This window comes from Saimiri boliviensis, chromosome 6, assembly GCF_048565385.1.
Source record: "Saimiri boliviensis isolate mSaiBol1 chromosome 6, mSaiBol1.pri, whole genome shotgun sequence".
Classification (NCBI taxonomy): domain Eukaryota; kingdom Metazoa; phylum Chordata; class Mammalia; order Primates; family Cebidae; genus Saimiri; species Saimiri boliviensis.
Window position 1 is genome coordinate 95,460,805 of NC_133454.1, and position 18,092 is coordinate 95,478,896.

General features: G+C 39.0%; 1 protein-coding gene across 1 annotated transcript; it reads left to right on the forward strand.

Moving 5' to 3' along the window:
- The first annotated feature begins 334 nt into the window (after window positions 1-334).
- FIBIN (fin bud initiation factor homolog) lies at window positions 335-2,433 on the forward strand. Its single transcript, XM_003919931.4, has one exon. It carries the CDS (start codon window positions 832-834, stop codon window positions 1,465-1,467), a length of 636 nt encoding a protein of 211 aa, XP_003919980.1. The 5' UTR covers window positions 335-831; the 3' UTR covers window positions 1,468-2,433.
- Window positions 2,434-18,092: the final 15,659 nt, after the last annotated feature.

Below are 18,092 nucleotides of genomic sequence, written 5' to 3' on the forward strand. Positions count from 1 at the left end.
TTTCTGACACTTTAAATTTGCCTTCAAAGTCACAAACTTTTAAAGATAAAAATAGATATACTCAAAAATCCAACCTAACTGATATTTATTGAGACACGTGGAATGGCATTTTTCCAGGGCAATCATTCCGTCTCCTTCCCAACATGTCAATAACAAACCAGGTTTTTGTTTTGGAAATTCCATTTATTCTCTTCTCATTTTCTCCTTCGAGCTAAATTTCATTTTAGAATCTCCCCTACCAATCTTTAAAAAGCGACCCTGTACCTTTAATAGCAGAGACCTGGTAAGAGGTTTTCTTCCAAACTTGTTCCCTGACTTCCAAGTGACGAAACCAGCTGTAATCTGAGAGCAGAGAGATCCTCAGGATATCTTTAGCCAAAGGAAACTCTCCGCATTCCCACCCAGTCCAGAAACTGAAACACTATCAGGGGGCAAGAGCTTTTCTCTCCAGCTACACGCTCCATCTCCTGGGAGCAAGGGGAAACTCCGAGAGGAGGGCAACGGAGCCAGCACCTTGCCAGCGCCGCGGAGGAGGGGTTCCCCGCTCCGACCGTGCTGCTCCCGGGAAAGGGCCGGCGGAGTTCCAGCCACCGAGCGAGGGGCGCACGGGTAGGTGCATCCTGCGCCGCTGCGGCCGCGCTACCCAGACGCTGGTGTGCAGAGCCACATGAAGCCTGCTGGGGACTGGGGGCCAGGGAGCAGCAAGCCGGCTGGGACGGAGGCTGAGGCGGCCGCTGTCTCAGGGAGACGCTGACTCGCAAAGACACTCCCTTCCTTGTGCCTGGGTGAAAAGCCTTCTCCTGGGGTCCCTGGCCATCCTGAATATCCAGAATGGTGTTTCTGAAGTTCCTCTGCATGAGTTTCTTCTGCCACCTGTGTCAAGGCTACTTCGATGGCCCCCTCTACCCAGAGATGTCCAATGGGACTCTGCACCACTACTTCGTGCCCGATGGGGACTATGAGGAGAACGATGACCCCGAGAAGTGCCAGCTGCTCTTCAGGGTGAGTGACCACAGGCGCTGCTCCCAGGGGGAGGGGAGCCAGGCCGGCAGCCTGCTGAGCCTCACCCTGCGGGAGGAGTTCACCGTGCTGGGCCGCCAGGTGGAGGATGCTGGGCGCGTGCTGGAGGGCATCAGCAAAAGCATCTCCTACGACCTGGACGGGGAAGAGAGCTATGGCAAGTACCTGCGGCGGGAGTCCCACCAGATCGGGGATGCCTACTCCAACTCGGACAAATCCCTCACTGAGCTGGAGAGCAAGTTCAAGCAGGGCCAGGAACAGGACAGCCGGCAGGAGAGCAGGCTCAACGAGGACTTCCTGGGAATGCTGGTCCACACCAGGTCCCTGTTGAAGGAGACACTGGCCATTTCTGTGGGACTCAGGGACAAATATGAGCTGCTGGCTCTCACCATCAGGAGCCATGGGACCCGACTAGGTCGGCTGAAAAATGATTATCTTAAAGTATAGATGGAAGGGTACAAATACTAGGGAGAAGGAATCAAATCAGCCCCGTTTTGGAGGGTGGGGGACAGAAGATGGGGCTACATTTCCCCCATACCTACTATTTTTTTAATATCCACATTTGCACTTTGAGAATAAATCTGAGGTCCTCTTTAAAAAGAAAGAAAAATTGGAAACTTGAGTGATTCTGTTTTTAGTTTTGTTTTTGTATATTATTTATGTGATTGTTGATGGAATTATCACCCGGAAAGAATAATTTTAAGCAATGTCATTTCTAGATGGCTTTCTAATTCTACAGTGATACCTGTTTCAGCCACATCTAAAAGAGCTCAGTTTAGGTGGAGGGAAACTGAACTTCCCCATCCTGTAGATTATGCAGAAACACCCAACATATTAATGCATAGCTCCTCTCAACCTCTAGCCTTCACTCCACTCCTGGGCTCTAAAAGCTATCTGAGTTGCCTGTTTTTCAGATGAGGTTCAAGGTACTGCCTTGCGTACCTGGCAACCCATGGAAGTTGTTTGTTACTTCTTCTTTTCTCTCTTATTTATTAACCATGGTCTGAGAGTTGTTTTTATTTTTTGTAACGGCATTGCCACAAAACTATAGGCAAATCTCATTTGCAGGGAGATTTCTGGTGCCTCTGTGGGTGTGTGTCAGTTAAAGTGGCCACATTTAAGAAGGCCAAGCTTTGTAGTGATTGCACAGTCACACTGATAATGCTGATTTGTGTCTCTCATTGTATGTCTATGCTTTGTCATCAGTGCTATAGTAAATTACAAAGAAGTAGATAGATTGTTTGAACACACCCCCAAATGCCTATGATTTAGGTTACCAATGTATTCTTTCTCATTTGGGGTTTTGCTTCTGTTTGTTTATTGAAAGCTTGTACTTCAAGTAGGGGGAATTCTAATTCTAACAACTCCTTAGCTAAGTTTTATTATTCACTCAATAAATATGTTTTCACATAATACTGGTTTACTTTGTAATTTACATCTGTAACTTTCATATTTCAAAAAGGAATCAATGCAAAAGGAGAGAGAAGGACTGGATTTAAGCCAGTTTACTTACAGTATATGATAAAGAAGGCAGAGGAATAGCTATGTATTTGGCAATTTTCTTCTCTCTAGGCACCTTAACATCCTCACAAGAAAAACCTAACCTGTGCCAGAACTTTACATTTGATCTCTATGGGTCTGCTTAAAGACTCGAATTTTCTCCAGTTTTTCTCATTAACTCAACCGGAAAATTTCTGACAAGACTCATAGCCTATACCCTTATGCAGAGCAAGCATTCCATCCTAAGTTATAAACTACAATGATGTTTACTTTTGAAGCCAGGTCAACATTATTTAATTAACTGTTTTAAAAGGTGGAGATGTACTTTATTTAGTGTCTTTCCCTAGCCAATTCTTCCTCTCACCTTAAATATGCTTCCTTGTTGCATACATGCACAGAATACACACATACATACAAGAGAAAAATAAATAAATGAATGTTCATATTCTTCTTCTCAACAGACATTTATTTTCTCCTCTCTTTTGAATAACAAAACAAGTTTTCCATTCCTATGAAGTGTCTAGTATCTTTCCATTACAGTAGGGGAAACTGAGGCTGAGAAAGCTGAGTGACTTATCCTCCGTCAGTTTTAACAGCCCCTGTTCTCTTAAATTTAAGTACAGGACTTCCCCAAACTACTTTTTTCAAGGATACTGAGAAATGAGAGAGAATTATCTAAGACCTGAAACTTTGCTTAACTAACTTATTGTGCTTAAAATCATTTATAATTTCTTTTTATTACTCAGGGCCCCACTTTTTGTTGCTTTCTAGACTTGTGTGTAGACTCAAGATAAATAATCACTTACGAGTTTCCTTCTATATTCTAAAAAAAAAATGAGGAAAAAATAACAACAGTGGCAAATAAAATTATATTTGGTATTAAAATGTTTGTAGTGTGTAGTCACAACCATTCATGCCTCAAAACTTTCATATCACTCACTTCACAGTAATCAGATCTAATTCATAGACTTACCAAATGTCATCTTCTTGAATTTTCCAGCTGTAATAGGAGGATATTGGACCTGTGATAGTGGTGGAAAACTGTTTTCCTTGTGCATGCTAATTTCAATCTATTCATAATGCTTGTATATCATATTAAGATAAGAAGAATTCAGAAGACACAGAAGGGAAGAGTGCCATCCCTAGTTAGAGATATCTTGTATGGGTGCAGGAAGGGGAATGGTGACACATCTGCTACAAATTTGAAAGCCCTGAAATAGATTATGCATGAGGTTCTTTCCAGTGTTAACATTCTATGATTTCTACAAAACCAGAATGAAATTACCTGGCATCCAAACACTCCACTCAAGCCTAGATGTACAGCCAGTAATCCCACAGAGTCTTATGTAAATGCCCTCAGAGGGCAAATGGGAATTTCCAGGTGGGGAGAGGAAACAATCCTGAACTGCCAGCCCAGAGAATAACATCACAAGGCTGTTCCAAACCTTCTTATGGTGGGGAGCCAGACCTGCTCACATCTTTCCTCCCCACTTCCTCATGATTCTTACTAGACCTTGTTATTCATGCAGTGACAAATTCTCTTTTCAAGTAGTGGTTCTCTTTATTTCTTAGACCATGAACTATTTTGAGAATCGAAAAAAAACTACATACTCTCTTTTCCGCAAAATCTACTTGCAAACGAATCTATACAAGTTAGAATATTAATGATTTTTATATTTGTTGACTAATTTGTGCCAGGCACTGAGCTGGGCTGTGGGTCATTCTGGGATGTTACAAAGCCTTGGGGCTTCATCTGTAAACCAAGAAATTTTAAAAGCCTCTTAGGGTTTTATTTGGAATAGGAGGGATTTACTGTTGTTGTTATTTATTAACAATTAAAAAGCAGCTAATTTTTCTGAAAAGTCAGTATTATTGGTAAGGCCCTGTGCTAAAAACTTTGCCTGGGTCATTTCTCTTAATTCTAATGACAAACTACGTGAGGAAAGCATTTTATAAAAGGAAGTCATACACGTGAAGCACTTAGAATAATACCTGAGACTAAGTGAATTCTCAATAAATGTTAGTTGCTGTTATTACTGTTTTGATTATTATTATTTTTATAGCTGAGGCCTATAAAGCCTAGGTACTATTTTCAAGATTAAAACTGTGTTATATCTTATATACGTTACTATGCTCTCAGTTTTAATTGATGATTCTCTAGTGAGATATACGAGCAAATAGAAGAAGAATGTGGAGGATAGGGGATTAATGGGGCCTCCAGTTCTTCACTTTAAATGTCCTCTGCAGTTCAGATTATTGATAATGTCTAGCAGTCAGAAGCTGGTTGGCTTCTCTGTTTACAGAATTACTCATTGATACTTTCTCTGGGAGATGCATTGTTCAGTACCACTAATTCTTCTCTCAATTGGACCACATGAAAACACCTAGGTAACTATTCTGAAGTGTTCTGCAGGTATCTATGTGGAGGCTGTTGATGAAAGGCGCCAGTCTACTTTAGCCTCTGCAAGCACCAAAGTCAAGCCCATAGAAGCCAACAGAAGCTGTAAGAATCCAGCAGGTGTGTTATGCACAGCAGTACTGAGAAGCTGTCCAATAGTTCACACACTTTTCATTGCCTTTTAAACTCTCATTTACAACTTTGCTAAGGAAATGGGCTCAAAAGTTTCCGGGAGGAGCCTTGAAACTCAGATTATAAAGTATTTTAGTAAGTTATAAAAATGTCTATGAAACCCACTAATGATATGTAATACACTAAGGGGCAACGTGGTCAAATTTCTGAGGTATTTTTCAGAGGAGGATTATAAAATTATTTTCGATATGGAATGTAATATTAAATTCCATGTAAAATTAGGATGTAACATTTGATATGGAATAATTATATTGAATAGAAAATGGAAATGCTAAATACAATTTGTGAATATTTTAATATAAAAGGGAAAACAATTGGAGACACATGAAGATTTGATTTGAAATAGAATACCAAAAACTAACAATAACTCACTAGTATAGAAAATGGGGTTTTTGCAATCATCTTAGTCACCGTGGAATTAAAGTGGTCCTTTGGAATACTATTTCTAAAGTCAGGATCTTGATGGATTTATCATTCATTAATGTTTTAATACGCCACTATCTGAGGTACCCAGGATAAAAAATAATTTATAAATAGGTGAGGAAACTGACACCTAAACAAAGAATTCAAGTACAGCAATGTGGGAGCTTGGAGTATGTACAAGGTTCTGTGGGAGCTCAGCAAGAGTCTAAATTAGAATTGTCTGGAAGAGGTAAAGCAGTGTGTCTTAGTCTAATTGGTGCTGCCATAACAGAATGTCTGAGAGTGAGTAATTTATAATGAACAGAAATTTCATAGTTCTGAAGGCTGGGAAGTCCAAATCAAGGTGTCAGCATCTCATGACGGCCTTCTTGCTGTGTCCTAACATGGTAGAAAGAAAGAAGCCTAGAGAGAACAAGAGCGGCCAAACTCATTCTTTTATACTGGCACCAACCACACTCATGAGCATGAAGCCCTCATGGCCTAATAACCTCATGAAGGTCCTACTTCTTAATGCTGTTATAATGGCAATTCAATTTCGACATGAGTTTTGGAAGTCCCAAACATTCAAACTTTAGCACGGTGCAAATAAAACAAAGATTTGTCAAAAACATATATCCAAGACATGCAGAATTTTTATTCTTGCTGCTAGTGTTACTGTTGCTTAGCCTTTTTAATAACAATTTTCTGATGATGAAAGTCACTATCTGCTGAATTGCTAGTAATATAGAAAACACAGCAGCACAAGAAAACAAAATCATTCATATTCTCAAACCCCCTCTGTCACAGACTCACTATTTGCATTTTGATATACTTCTTTCCATACTTCTCATGCATATTTATGTATATTTTTTCTCTTTAGAAAAATTATTATAATACATTGTTTTGTATCAATGTCTATTTCAGGTGTTAAGAATATTTAACTGCATAAATGTTTTTTAAATACTTAAATCCACAATGTTTCAGGAGGCAGAAGTCCTAGGTCCTAGATGTTGCCTCACAATGTTAGCTGTGTAACTTTCAACGAGTCCCTGAAATGTTCTGAAATTCAGTCATGTTGTTTCAAGATGAAGATAATTATAGCTAGTATTTATTAAACAGGCACTGCTCAAAGTGTTTTCCACATATTATTTCATATATTCTGGCTAGAATTATAATCCAGGTTGATATTATATTTTGCAAATTTTTCAGATAAAGAAAACTAAGACACAAAGACCTTAAGTGACTTGCTCAAGGTTTCACAGCTAGACAGGAATGGAATCAATATGCAAACACAGATTCCCCTGCTTTCCTAATAGTCCATGAATGATATTTCTGAAGGCAGGATACTGGACACAAAATTTGCTAACTGTCTTCTGATTCTAGAATCTATGATAAATGGCCTCTGAAGTGAATATTTCTCTTATATGATTTTCTTAATTGAAAAAATTCAAAACCACATTTTCTTGAAGAAATTTTTTCTGTCTCTGCTTGAATTTATGTTGGGTAAAATATAAATTCCTTATTCCTTACATCTGCATGTGTAACTCCATGATTCTTTGCCTAAGAGCAACTGGCTTCTCTTACATTTTCCAGGCCCTTTCACATGCATTATCACATTGACTATAACAATTTTTTACAGATGCTGAACTGGCATGGACAGTTTACGGTATTCACCATTTGGCAGGCAGCAGTCCAGTGTTCACAGCTAGCAAGCTAATCTGTCAATCTATTATACTTTATATCTGAATGAAGATATAAAAAGATTTCTTAGGCCAGGCATGGTGACTCATGCCTGTAATCCCAGCACTTTGGGAGGCTGAGGTGGGTGGATCACTTGAGGTCAGGAGTTCAAGGCTGGCCAGACCAACATGGCAAAACCCTGTCCCTACAAAAAATACAAAATTAGCGGGGTGTGGTGGTTCAAGCCTGTAATCACAGCTACTTGGGAAAGGCTGAGGCATGAGAATTGTTTGAATTCAGGAAGTAGAGGCTGCAGTGAGCCGATATCATGCCACTGTATTCCATACTCCAGCCTGGGCAAAATAGTAAGACTCTGTCTAAAAAGAGATTTCCTGTCCATGCAGGTCTCCCAAACTAAAAAATAAAAAATGTATACCATTAGGAATTGCTATGTACTATTTTAGATAAGAAAGTTTAAAAAGCCCCCTCTGAGTAAGTAGGAAATATCTGAGTAAGTAGGAGATATCTGAATTGAACCACAAATCATAAATAGAAGTCAAGACTGTGAATGTCAGAAAAAAAAAAAAAACCTGTTTCTGGTAACAGAATAGCAACCATAAAGTTCTTCAAGCAGACACAACTTTACATGCATGATTTAAAAATGAAAAAAAGTGGAATTATAGCAGAATAAATCAGATAAAGAATAAAATAATTTGAGTTGAGAGAACAATGGGTCTTGGTAACAGAGGAACTGGATGGCCGTGATAAAAAATTGGGATATTATTCTGATTTCAATGGAAAGGCACTGAGGTGTCTAAGCAGAGGAGTAGTATTACCTGATTTACACAAAAAGATCACTATGGAAGATTAGTCTACAGGGAAGCAAGAGTGGAAGCAGGAAGGCCATTTGGCCAGGTAGCTCCTAAGATATGCCAATTATAAATGATGAAGGCATAGTCTAAAGTAGTAGGGGTGAAAATGGCAGAAACTGCTGTTTATCTTACACAGATATGTCCTATTATGGCTTTTGTCCACCCAAAATCTGTGACATTTTTCTCAACCTGCTCCTACATTGATCCAATTTCCCAAATCTAATTCCATTTCTCTCCATTTGGATTTGATGCTAGCCTTGCCTCCCTCTGATTGACCACATTCCTCTCCTGACTTCAAAGAAATGTATCAATGGGATTTAGCTGCTCCTCCCAACCGTATCAGGTAATATATGTTCTCCAGATGACTTGTCTGACTCTAAGTCCCAACTCTGTCCACCAGCCCAAGCCCTGTTTACACTATTTATAAACTAGGAGAGACAGATCTATAAAGGTGAAGATTTGCACTCAACCACATGCATGCCTCACATATTTTTCAATTACATATAAACAACTGTGATGGCATTACAGTTTGGACATCTTCCCTTTATCAGTGATGTGTTGTCATCATTGCATCTGTACTTACTCTGCATTTTTCTTCACAAGAGCTATATCTAAACATAAAAAATATAAGCTATATCTAAATAGAAAAATGCTCTCTTGAGGATTTCCAATGTCTTCAGTATTCTACATTGCTTTGAATTTAGTAAGGTCATGCAACATTCTATTTTGACTCTAGTAAGCATTTACTTTGATGACTTGTATATTTTACCATTTCCCTCTTTTGCTTTTCCATGAAATACAGAAGATATTTTGTATGTCAACAGCTTGCTGTTTACTGAAAGGACCCTGACAGCTATGATTAATAAAGTAAAGTCTCCATGCTCCAGGGTTGGCAGTAATGGCCTGCATTTTCCAGTCATGAAAAGTTTCCTCCTGCAGGCAGTTAAAGAAATGTGTTTCCTGAATGTCTTCTCTCACTTTGATCTTTGCCCAACTCTCATCCCAAGACCAAGCAAACGTGTATGCTCCACTCAACATTCAAAATGTAGGCTTTGCTGGCAGTTCCACGAGTTGACCACTAACAATTTCCACCAGATGCTACTATAGATTAAATTATAAAGCGTGGAAAACTTAGTGAGCTTGCACTGCTCTGAGTTATATTTTTGCCCCATTCAAACATCCGTTTTCTCCTGCCCCACTTCCCTTCTCTCCTCCTTTTGTCTCTTTCTCTCTTTGCCTCTGGACAGTATAGATTTCACTGTTAGAAGTATGAGAAGTAAAGGCAGAAACTAATTCACATTGTGCCTTTGCAGCGTATTAGCTAGGAATCTGAGCAAATTGTATAACCTCTTAGAACCTCAGTTTCTACATACAGTGGGGAATATGACACACACTTTTCAGGGTTCTTGTAAAGGATTTGATAAGCCAATGGAAAGGGCTTACCATAGACTGAGAAATAGTCTCACTATTCCCACTCAATCAGGCAACATATAGTTCATTAGGGATCCTCTTTTAAGAAAGGATACCTTATGTGTTCTTTGGTTGAAAACGATTGTGTTTCAAATAAGCCTTTGAGATTCTAAGTATTTTCTATCAGCCAGTCTTGAACTCCTCTTTTTGACAGGATCCTCAGAAGCCAAATGTGTGTTTCTTCCCATTCATATAAGAGAGGTTCCTATACATGTGTTTATACCACAAACACCTGCTCCCTACTTGGGCCAAGAAAATGAATGCTGCAGCAGGAGATAAAAAATGTTCTTACCCTTTATTTCCCAATGTTAATAAGACATCTACTTTATGCCTTGTGCATGAGGGTGATGTCCACGAAAGTAACTTGGGAATTTCAAGATGTAGACAGCAACAGTGAGAGAACTCTCAAAACTTGGCAATAGGCCACCAAGTTAGAGAAAATAAGAATATTAATTTCCAGTATTTATTGAGCCATTAACTATATATTAAATACTAGGTAGCCTGGCAAATTCCAGTCTTTAGGCCTATAAGACTAAAGGCTAGACCCCAAGTGATCTCAGTATGGAAAACCTTAGGTGACAGCCCACACTTCTTTCTATAACCCAGACTCTAATTGTATGATTTCGTGTCCTTAACTGCCAGGTCAGGAGCTTAGCAGAGCTGGTAGATTGGACTGATCCAAGGTCTGATGTACATGAGCTTCACTGAGAGTACCTGGGTACATTTGCATGTAACTTTGATGACTTCCTGAAGTGAGAATGCAGTTTGGTAATTCTCCAGCTTGCCTGCTTCTCCCCATGCAACCTCCACCTGGGCTGCAAGGGAAGAGGCCTTGGCTCAATTGAACAAGGACTCAAGATAGGATGTAGTGGCCCCTCTCACATATGCCTAGAAGAAGTTTGAATTTGCACCCTTTTCAATACAGCAGGAGACAATTTAGCCCAGTGAGCATAATACATACATATATTTAGATATAAATATAAAGAATAAATATGCATATTTCTTTTCTAAATTAAAGGCATTTGGGTCACTTAAAAAAAAACAGAAAAAGAACAATCTTGAACTGCTTGTCTCAAACAAAAACTCATTCAGGCTTAGAAATTGGCAAAGGCAATAATAATGATAAATACTCATCTCATAATCATATTTTTATAGGCCATCTTATTTCCAAGAGTTTCACTATAAAAAGAATCACAGTGAAATATCTGGACTGACAGTTCACAATAATGGGATGATATCATTAGGATGTCAGGTTTTACAGGACTCTCTCATTTCCTCTGTAAAAATCTTACCAAGACATGCAACTATGACTTTTGCCTTTAAATCATTATTTAAAAAAAAAAACTACTTTCTAAAGTGGCTATTTGTTCATTCCTCTGTTCATTCACCACCTATTTATTGAGCACATACTGAGTGCAGTTGTTGCACATAGAGGATAAAAATAGTCATAACAAGAAAACAGTATTATTTACTTTATCTATTATTACAATACACCATTCTGAGCATGTACTATATATTTAACACAGGTAATTCTTGCAACAACCCTTTATGAGGGTTGCTTATAAACAGTTCTACTATCTGTAGAGTGTCACCTGATGCCTGTACCAACCATCCTGTGTCACTCTACTTGATCTCCAGCCCTGCCACAAGTCTTTTCTCTGGCTGCCAGTCACTCTTGATCTAGCTCACTCTTCTCTATAGTTGAACCATAATTCTAGAAGGACCAAGACATCTTCAGACTGGGAGTCTGGGAATATATAAGAAGACTTTTTCCTCAGTGATCCCAGATGCTAAATAAAACAAACTTTGAATTAAACTGAGAAAGAAATAAGAGTAAATTAGTAAGAGAAGACTTTGACCTCAGGCTTAAGTTTGCCAGGATCGAGCCAGCAAGCCATAGAACAAAACTCAGGATTTCAACATTATGCTTACCTCTGTCAGACTAAAATAGTAAAAAAGCCACACTTGTAATTATATCCATAGATACAGTTTTAACCTTGAGAATTATGATCTAAGAACATTAGAGCAAAAAATATTCTTAACAAATGGAGAAGCCTAAACAGGTGAAGAAACTGATTCCAGGTCCTATAGACTCCTGGTATTAAGGCCAGGAAGTTACAGAATCACAAAGCCAGCTCATCTTATTCACCTGCTCACCAGTTGCCAGAATCCTCCCTATAATAGAACAGTCCTGATAGTGATTATACAGGCTGTGCTTTAATTCTTCAAATTATGGGTACTCCTTTCTCTCTGGCTGGGGCCAGGTTGAGGGTAGGGAAATAGGTACATTCATTTGCTGGAGAGTTCTAACTGATAAAAAACCCTTTGACATTTCGAACTAAAATATTTCTCCATGTATCTTCTACCATTCAAAAACCCACAGCCCCTAAATATTTATTCCTTTTCCACATCAAATTAATCAAATATCTGGTGGCACCTTTTGCCAGGCTCAGTAGGCCCAATTCCTCCTACCCTTCCATATGTAACATAAACAACAACCGAGATCTCCCAGCTCTGGTTTGTTGCTAGGAAGAAATGATTTCTAGTAGTTAAAAGCATGAGCTTTGCAGAAAGACAAACCCTTAGGTTGAATTTCAATTCTACATTCACATAAATATCCAACGACAATTTACTTAATTTAACCACATACCTTGGTATAAGGAGCATGGCTGTGCTTTGGTCAAGGATAGGCCGAGGTAGGATGTTTCCATCCTGTGTGACCTGACGAGATCAGAGTGCAGGTGTTTAACTCCACTTGTTATCATAGCCAGGTAGCCATAACACAGGAAGGCCATCCCTTGGCCCTAAGCCACTGTTGTCTGTAAAATGTATGGTTTCCCTCTTGACACCGTGCAGGTGCACTGGCACCCAGAGAAAGAGAGAGAGTTACAGCTGTCCATCTTTGCACATAGACAGAAGGGAACCAGGGCACTGCTCGGCTTGCTCATGCCCAAAGACAGAAAGAGGTTAGCTGCTGACCCTGAAGCCAAGGGAGAGCCAACTACGCAGCTGCAGGCGTGGGGGCTGCAGGAGCCACAGAGCTGGAGCAGACAGCTGAGATAAAAAGAGAGCTAGTGTAAGAAAGCCGTTGATGAGAGCTGTTGCTGGATTAAGTTCTTTCACCTGCCTATGGTCCCCTGCGTGTTCTTTCTGCTCATCTACCCACTCCCTTTAGACCTCAGCATGACATTTGGTGTAGTCGTGAACCTGACACTTAGGTTTCTTTAATTTAAATCAGTAATGATGATATCCACTTTGAAGAGTTATTGGGGTGAGTAAATGAAATAACATGTAAAATGCCTAGCACCTTACCTAGCATTTTGTAGAAATTCAACACATATATTTGAATGGATAAATAAATGGACCCATAGTTGGATGCTTTGTCTAAACTTGGCACTCATAAGTGAGTTTTGTACAATGAAAAGCAAATCTGGAGAAGATGTTGTGTAAGGGAAAGGAGCAGAGGGAGAATGAAGGGGGAATGGCCTTAATGAAACCCAAAGCTGCCACAGCTGATGAACTTTCTATATAAGAAAACCTCAGCACTTTCTCTAACAAGTATGCCAGCCATCTGACAGCAGTGTGCTTCACACTCACCTGTGCTCAGGAAGGGGCAAGGAGGGAAGACTCTTAAATTCATGTCCTTTTCAACTAACTCTGAGTTTTCTCATAAAGGTCTGACCACTTGTGAATTTGAGAGCCCAAACACTAAGTTATTTTGGGAATGGGATAAATGGTACTTTATATCTTTTTTTTTTTCCTTCTTAAAAAAAAAATAGCTGAACAGACTTTCCTAACTCTTTCCTAAAAGCTTCATGTTCAAGCTGAGCTAAGCCCTGGAAGGTCTCACTCTCAAGAGGAAGGCCTGAGAAAGTCATTAAAGGCAAGTGAAAGCCCTGGAATGGAAATATACAGGGAAGATGGAAATTCAATTGGCTTTTCCTCTCAGGTGATCCATCTTTCAATAACAGGAAGATGAAACCAAAGCAAAGAGTCTCAAGGATAACATCTCCTAAATCATTATAAACCTAAAACATAGCTTAAAGCAGGGGCTTTGAGGCACAGCTTGTCATACCTTGAATCATGGCTCCCTTCATTATATGAGCTGTTTGTGGCAAATAAATGAAACTCTGTGTGCCTCAGTTTCCTCCTCTGTAAAATGGAGAAAATGTTCCTTATTTCATAGGACTTTAAGGAGGAACAAATGAGAGAGTCCAGCTTGTATGCGGTCTGGCATATTTGTTAAACTATTTCACTAGATATAATGTTTTATATATATATATATATATATATATAGAGAGAGAGAGAGAGAGAGAGAGAGAGAGAGAGAGAGCAAGCAATCTTTGTCCTATCAATATGAAGGGGTCCAATAATTAAAATAAGTCCACACTTGTTCCTCTCCCCATTGCCTGTTTGGCCTCTCCTTCTCTTTCTATTTCCCTCCTGGCTCTTGGTAGAAAGGAAAGAAACTGGACAAACACATTATCCACTTCTCTTTCCGACAAAAGTTTATCCAAGAAGAAGAATCGCATGCGCTAGGAAAAGAGAATGACATGGAAGGAAAAGGGGAGAAGGCTGGCATGCCGCTAAGAATTCTGCAGTGCATATAACAACCCTCCATGATAAAAAGTTATCCAGTCCAAAATGTCAGCAATGTCCAGGTGACAAAACACTGGGCTGTAATACATAAAACATAAGGGAGTTGTGGCAGAAACAGAGGTGGCAGTTAGCTTGAGGATCTTGGATATCAGGCTAAGACTTCTTTTCCAAAGTAATGGGTATATTATAGGATTCAAAGCATGAAGAAAATAGATTTTAGAATAATTCATTTTGCAAAGTTATGTCTAATATATAGAAACTTAGAGATACCAGCGAGTTCCAGGCAGCCTGATACAAATTCACATTGTATATTGAATTGTGGTTATGGTGCCCCAACATCTAGCTGAAAAGTGAAAGCATCAATCAAAAGGTTAATTTTATCTCCTGGAATTCAACAAACCACAAGTCTAGATTTCTGGTTTTTCCATTGATTGTGACTTCTTCTGCACTTTGGCAAGACAATTAAAGGGGATGAGTGGAGTTGCTTTAGTCTAACTAATAGTTTGGCATGATGTAGACAAAACATCTGGTTGGCTGGTGCTTTCATTTTTTACTTGGTGGTTTTGACATGGAGGAACCATAATCATTGTTGGACGCTTACTAGTTATCATTGTAAACCCAGCTGTTCATAGAGTAGAATCAACCAGTCCTAAAAATAAAGTATTGTAGGTACATACCTTCAACCTGAAAGATCACTACTTATAAGAAAAATGAATTCTAGAGGTAAAAATGAAGAACTAGAGAATAACCTTCATTTATGCCTCCTTGCCATTGTTCATGTTCAAATACTCTCTTGAATGTGTCTTATATTCCTGGGAGTTTGTGTGATTCATCAAACCATTACGTCAAGCCACATTCCCTAGACCAGGGCTGTAACCTCCTGGAGAGAGGAGCTCCTTCTTCACACACAAGTAGTTATATACTCACAAAATCATGTACCTCAAGAGGATTCACGCACCCAGAAAAGGAGTGATAGATTTTGTTATTTTTTAAAAATTTATCTGTAAAGAGGAGACTCCTTGTATAAATTCATCTAAAGGAAAAATAAAAGCCATAAAAGCCCGGATTCATACTTTCTGCACTTCTAAATCCTATATATCTTTTCTTTTTTAAGACAGAGTCTTACTCTGTCACCCAGGCTGAAGTGTAGTGGTGCAATCTTGACTCACTGCAACCTCCACCTCCCAGGTTCAAGCAATTCTCCTGCCTCAGCCTCCTAAGTACCTGGGACTACAGGTGCACGCCACCACACCCAGCTAATTTTTGTATTATTAGTAAAGACAGGGTTTCACCATATTGGCCAGGCTGGTCTTGAACTCCTAACCTCGTGATCTGCCCACCTCAGCCTCCCAAAGTGCTGGGATTACAGGCATGAGCCACCATACCTGGCCCCTCTTCCACATCTTTTTAAGCCTAGTTTTTTCCACCTCCCTAAAGGCTTCCCTGGGGCTAATGTCCACAGTGATTAACATACATGACAACTTTCATTGGCAAAGGACTACTTGGATCACTGTATCAAGCAAGTTTTTGAGGTCATATTAGGATCCCACAAGAAGGAGTTCTATGATCCATTAGCAATGTCTTTCAAGATCATAAGAAGAGAAAGAGGTGATATGAGAACAAAGTATTTGCTCTCCTCATCCTTTCCTAGCATTTGTTGACACTGTCATTCATTTGGTACCAATGCTAGGCACTGGAGTAACAATAGTGAGCAATACTAAATATTATTCCTGCTTTCTCAGAGCTTAAAGTCTAGTGGAAAGTGTCATTAAGCAAATACTCATACATCCTCTGATGAATTAGATAGTCACAAATTGTGCTTCATCCCTCAGAGGGTAGCATTTTCTTCCCTCTCCTTAAATCTGGATGGCCTAGTTATTTGCTTTGACCAATAGAATATGGTAAAAATGACACTGTGTCAGTTTGGAGCCCAAATATTTAAAGGCCCAGCAGCTTCCACTTTTTCTTCTTAGATACTCGCCACTAAGGTGTAAAGAACACTGGACTAGACATCTAGTCCACAACAATGCCCATCACAAAGCAGAAGCTCAGAAAATATTTGCAGATTAATTGACCAAAGGATAGTTATAGCTATGATATATGGTAACTGAGAAGTTAATGTTGCTACAACTGTAAGAGGATTAGTCCTGAGAAGGAAGGCTGACTTTGACAAAATCTTCACCTGTTATGTCCAGGATGAGAGCGAGAAAACATTTCTCTCTAATTTCTTATTAATTTACCATTCTCTTATAAGTGACATTATCACTTTAAACTTTCTGTGACGGCAGGGTAAAACTTTTTTTTCCAAGTATTTTTAGAGCAACTTGCTGACAATCCAGTAGCTAACAACCTACTTACTAACTTAGTAGGTAAGGAATCTCCCGAATTATAAGAACATTAACTTTTTTTTATTTTATTGCATTTAAGGTTTTGGGGTACATTAATTTTAGAAAAAACTGATCAAGAAAAGAAGATGTGAAGTCTACTCTATTCCTCTGCTAGAAATCTAAATTAAAGGAAAAATATCTTCTTTCCTAAATACCTATATATTTGCAGCTTAAGTTTCTGTTTTTAAATTTGGTATTTGATTAAAGCTTAGTTCTGGCTCTCTTAATAGAAAGACAGATAAATTGTTGGCATGAAAGAAATGTAAATTCATCGTTATAAAACTCTGAGATGAGTTTTAACACAAAAATACTACCAATCAGTATACAAAGAGATAAAATTCAAGTCAACAAGGAAGCACAGACTCTGGATTAATTCAGACCTTTGTGTGAATTTCTGATTCAACATGCCAAATATTGAAAATCTTATTTAATAATTTATCTTTAAAGATAGGTTCTTTCTACCTAATTTAAGAAATATTTATGGAACATTCTTTGCTAGGATCTGAAACTGTAGCAGAGGGCAAGACAGAGAGCGCCTGTTTTCGTGGAGTTTATTAGGGAAAAAGATATCTAGAAAGTAAATTAGAAGTCAGCTGAGTGTCCCCTCAAAAGATTTTGATTTGGCAAAGTTCCCCTATAAAGTAGTTGAGATGATTTTGTGACATAAGGCATATAAAGTCCCTGGAATTATGCTTGGCACATTATATATTCAACAATGTGGAATATCCCAGCCTCTGGGCATTGAAGCAAACCAGAAAGTGGACATCCCAGATGTTCCAAATCTGAAAGACTGATAGGGAAAAACACGTATCTGCCTATTCCCCATTATAATTCTAACGCTTAGATTGAGTTAGTGAATGGCTGAATTGATTCCTCTTAAAGCTTAAAAACAAGATAAACAATCTAAGTGTGCAGCTTTGTAGCACTGCCTTTTCTTTAAGGCCCAGAAGAGTGCTTCACTAACCTTTCACAGTCCCATGGTGATCAACACAATGCCTGAGAATAGAAAGTACAGACCAATGGGAAAACCTCAGACTTATGGGAGAAAGAGTTGTCTCTCTCTCTACCATTTCTCACCTGTAAATCCCATAATCTCTAAATGCCAGCATTTCCACTTGTCAAGTGGGTTCTGAAATCCTTGCTTCCCTGACAAAATAGTCAAATGAGATAATTTAAGTGGAAGTGTTCTGAAAATTGTAAGATACAATGTAAGTATAAAGGAGTAGTATTATTGAGACACTTTCATGCTTTAACCCTCTGTAGTGTGCTTTCATCCAGCCATCTTTTCACTCGGATCCTTTTCTCAAAAGTTACTTACTGAAGTCATTTGACACAAAGCAAGCAACACAGTAGTTTTGTTGCCAGGGAAGAAGGTCAGCTAGCTGGCTGCCAAGAGGCCATTTACTTCTGTGAACTCAATAAATGCAAGCTGTGACCCTCAGCCTGGCAGCTGCAGAGAAACAGCCTTAGCAGTTTTACAGAGTTGATTATATTCGGGATGATGACTTGTACTGATTTGGATTTATAAACCAGGGTATGTGTTAGAAAAAGGAAATAGAACTGTTAAACCAT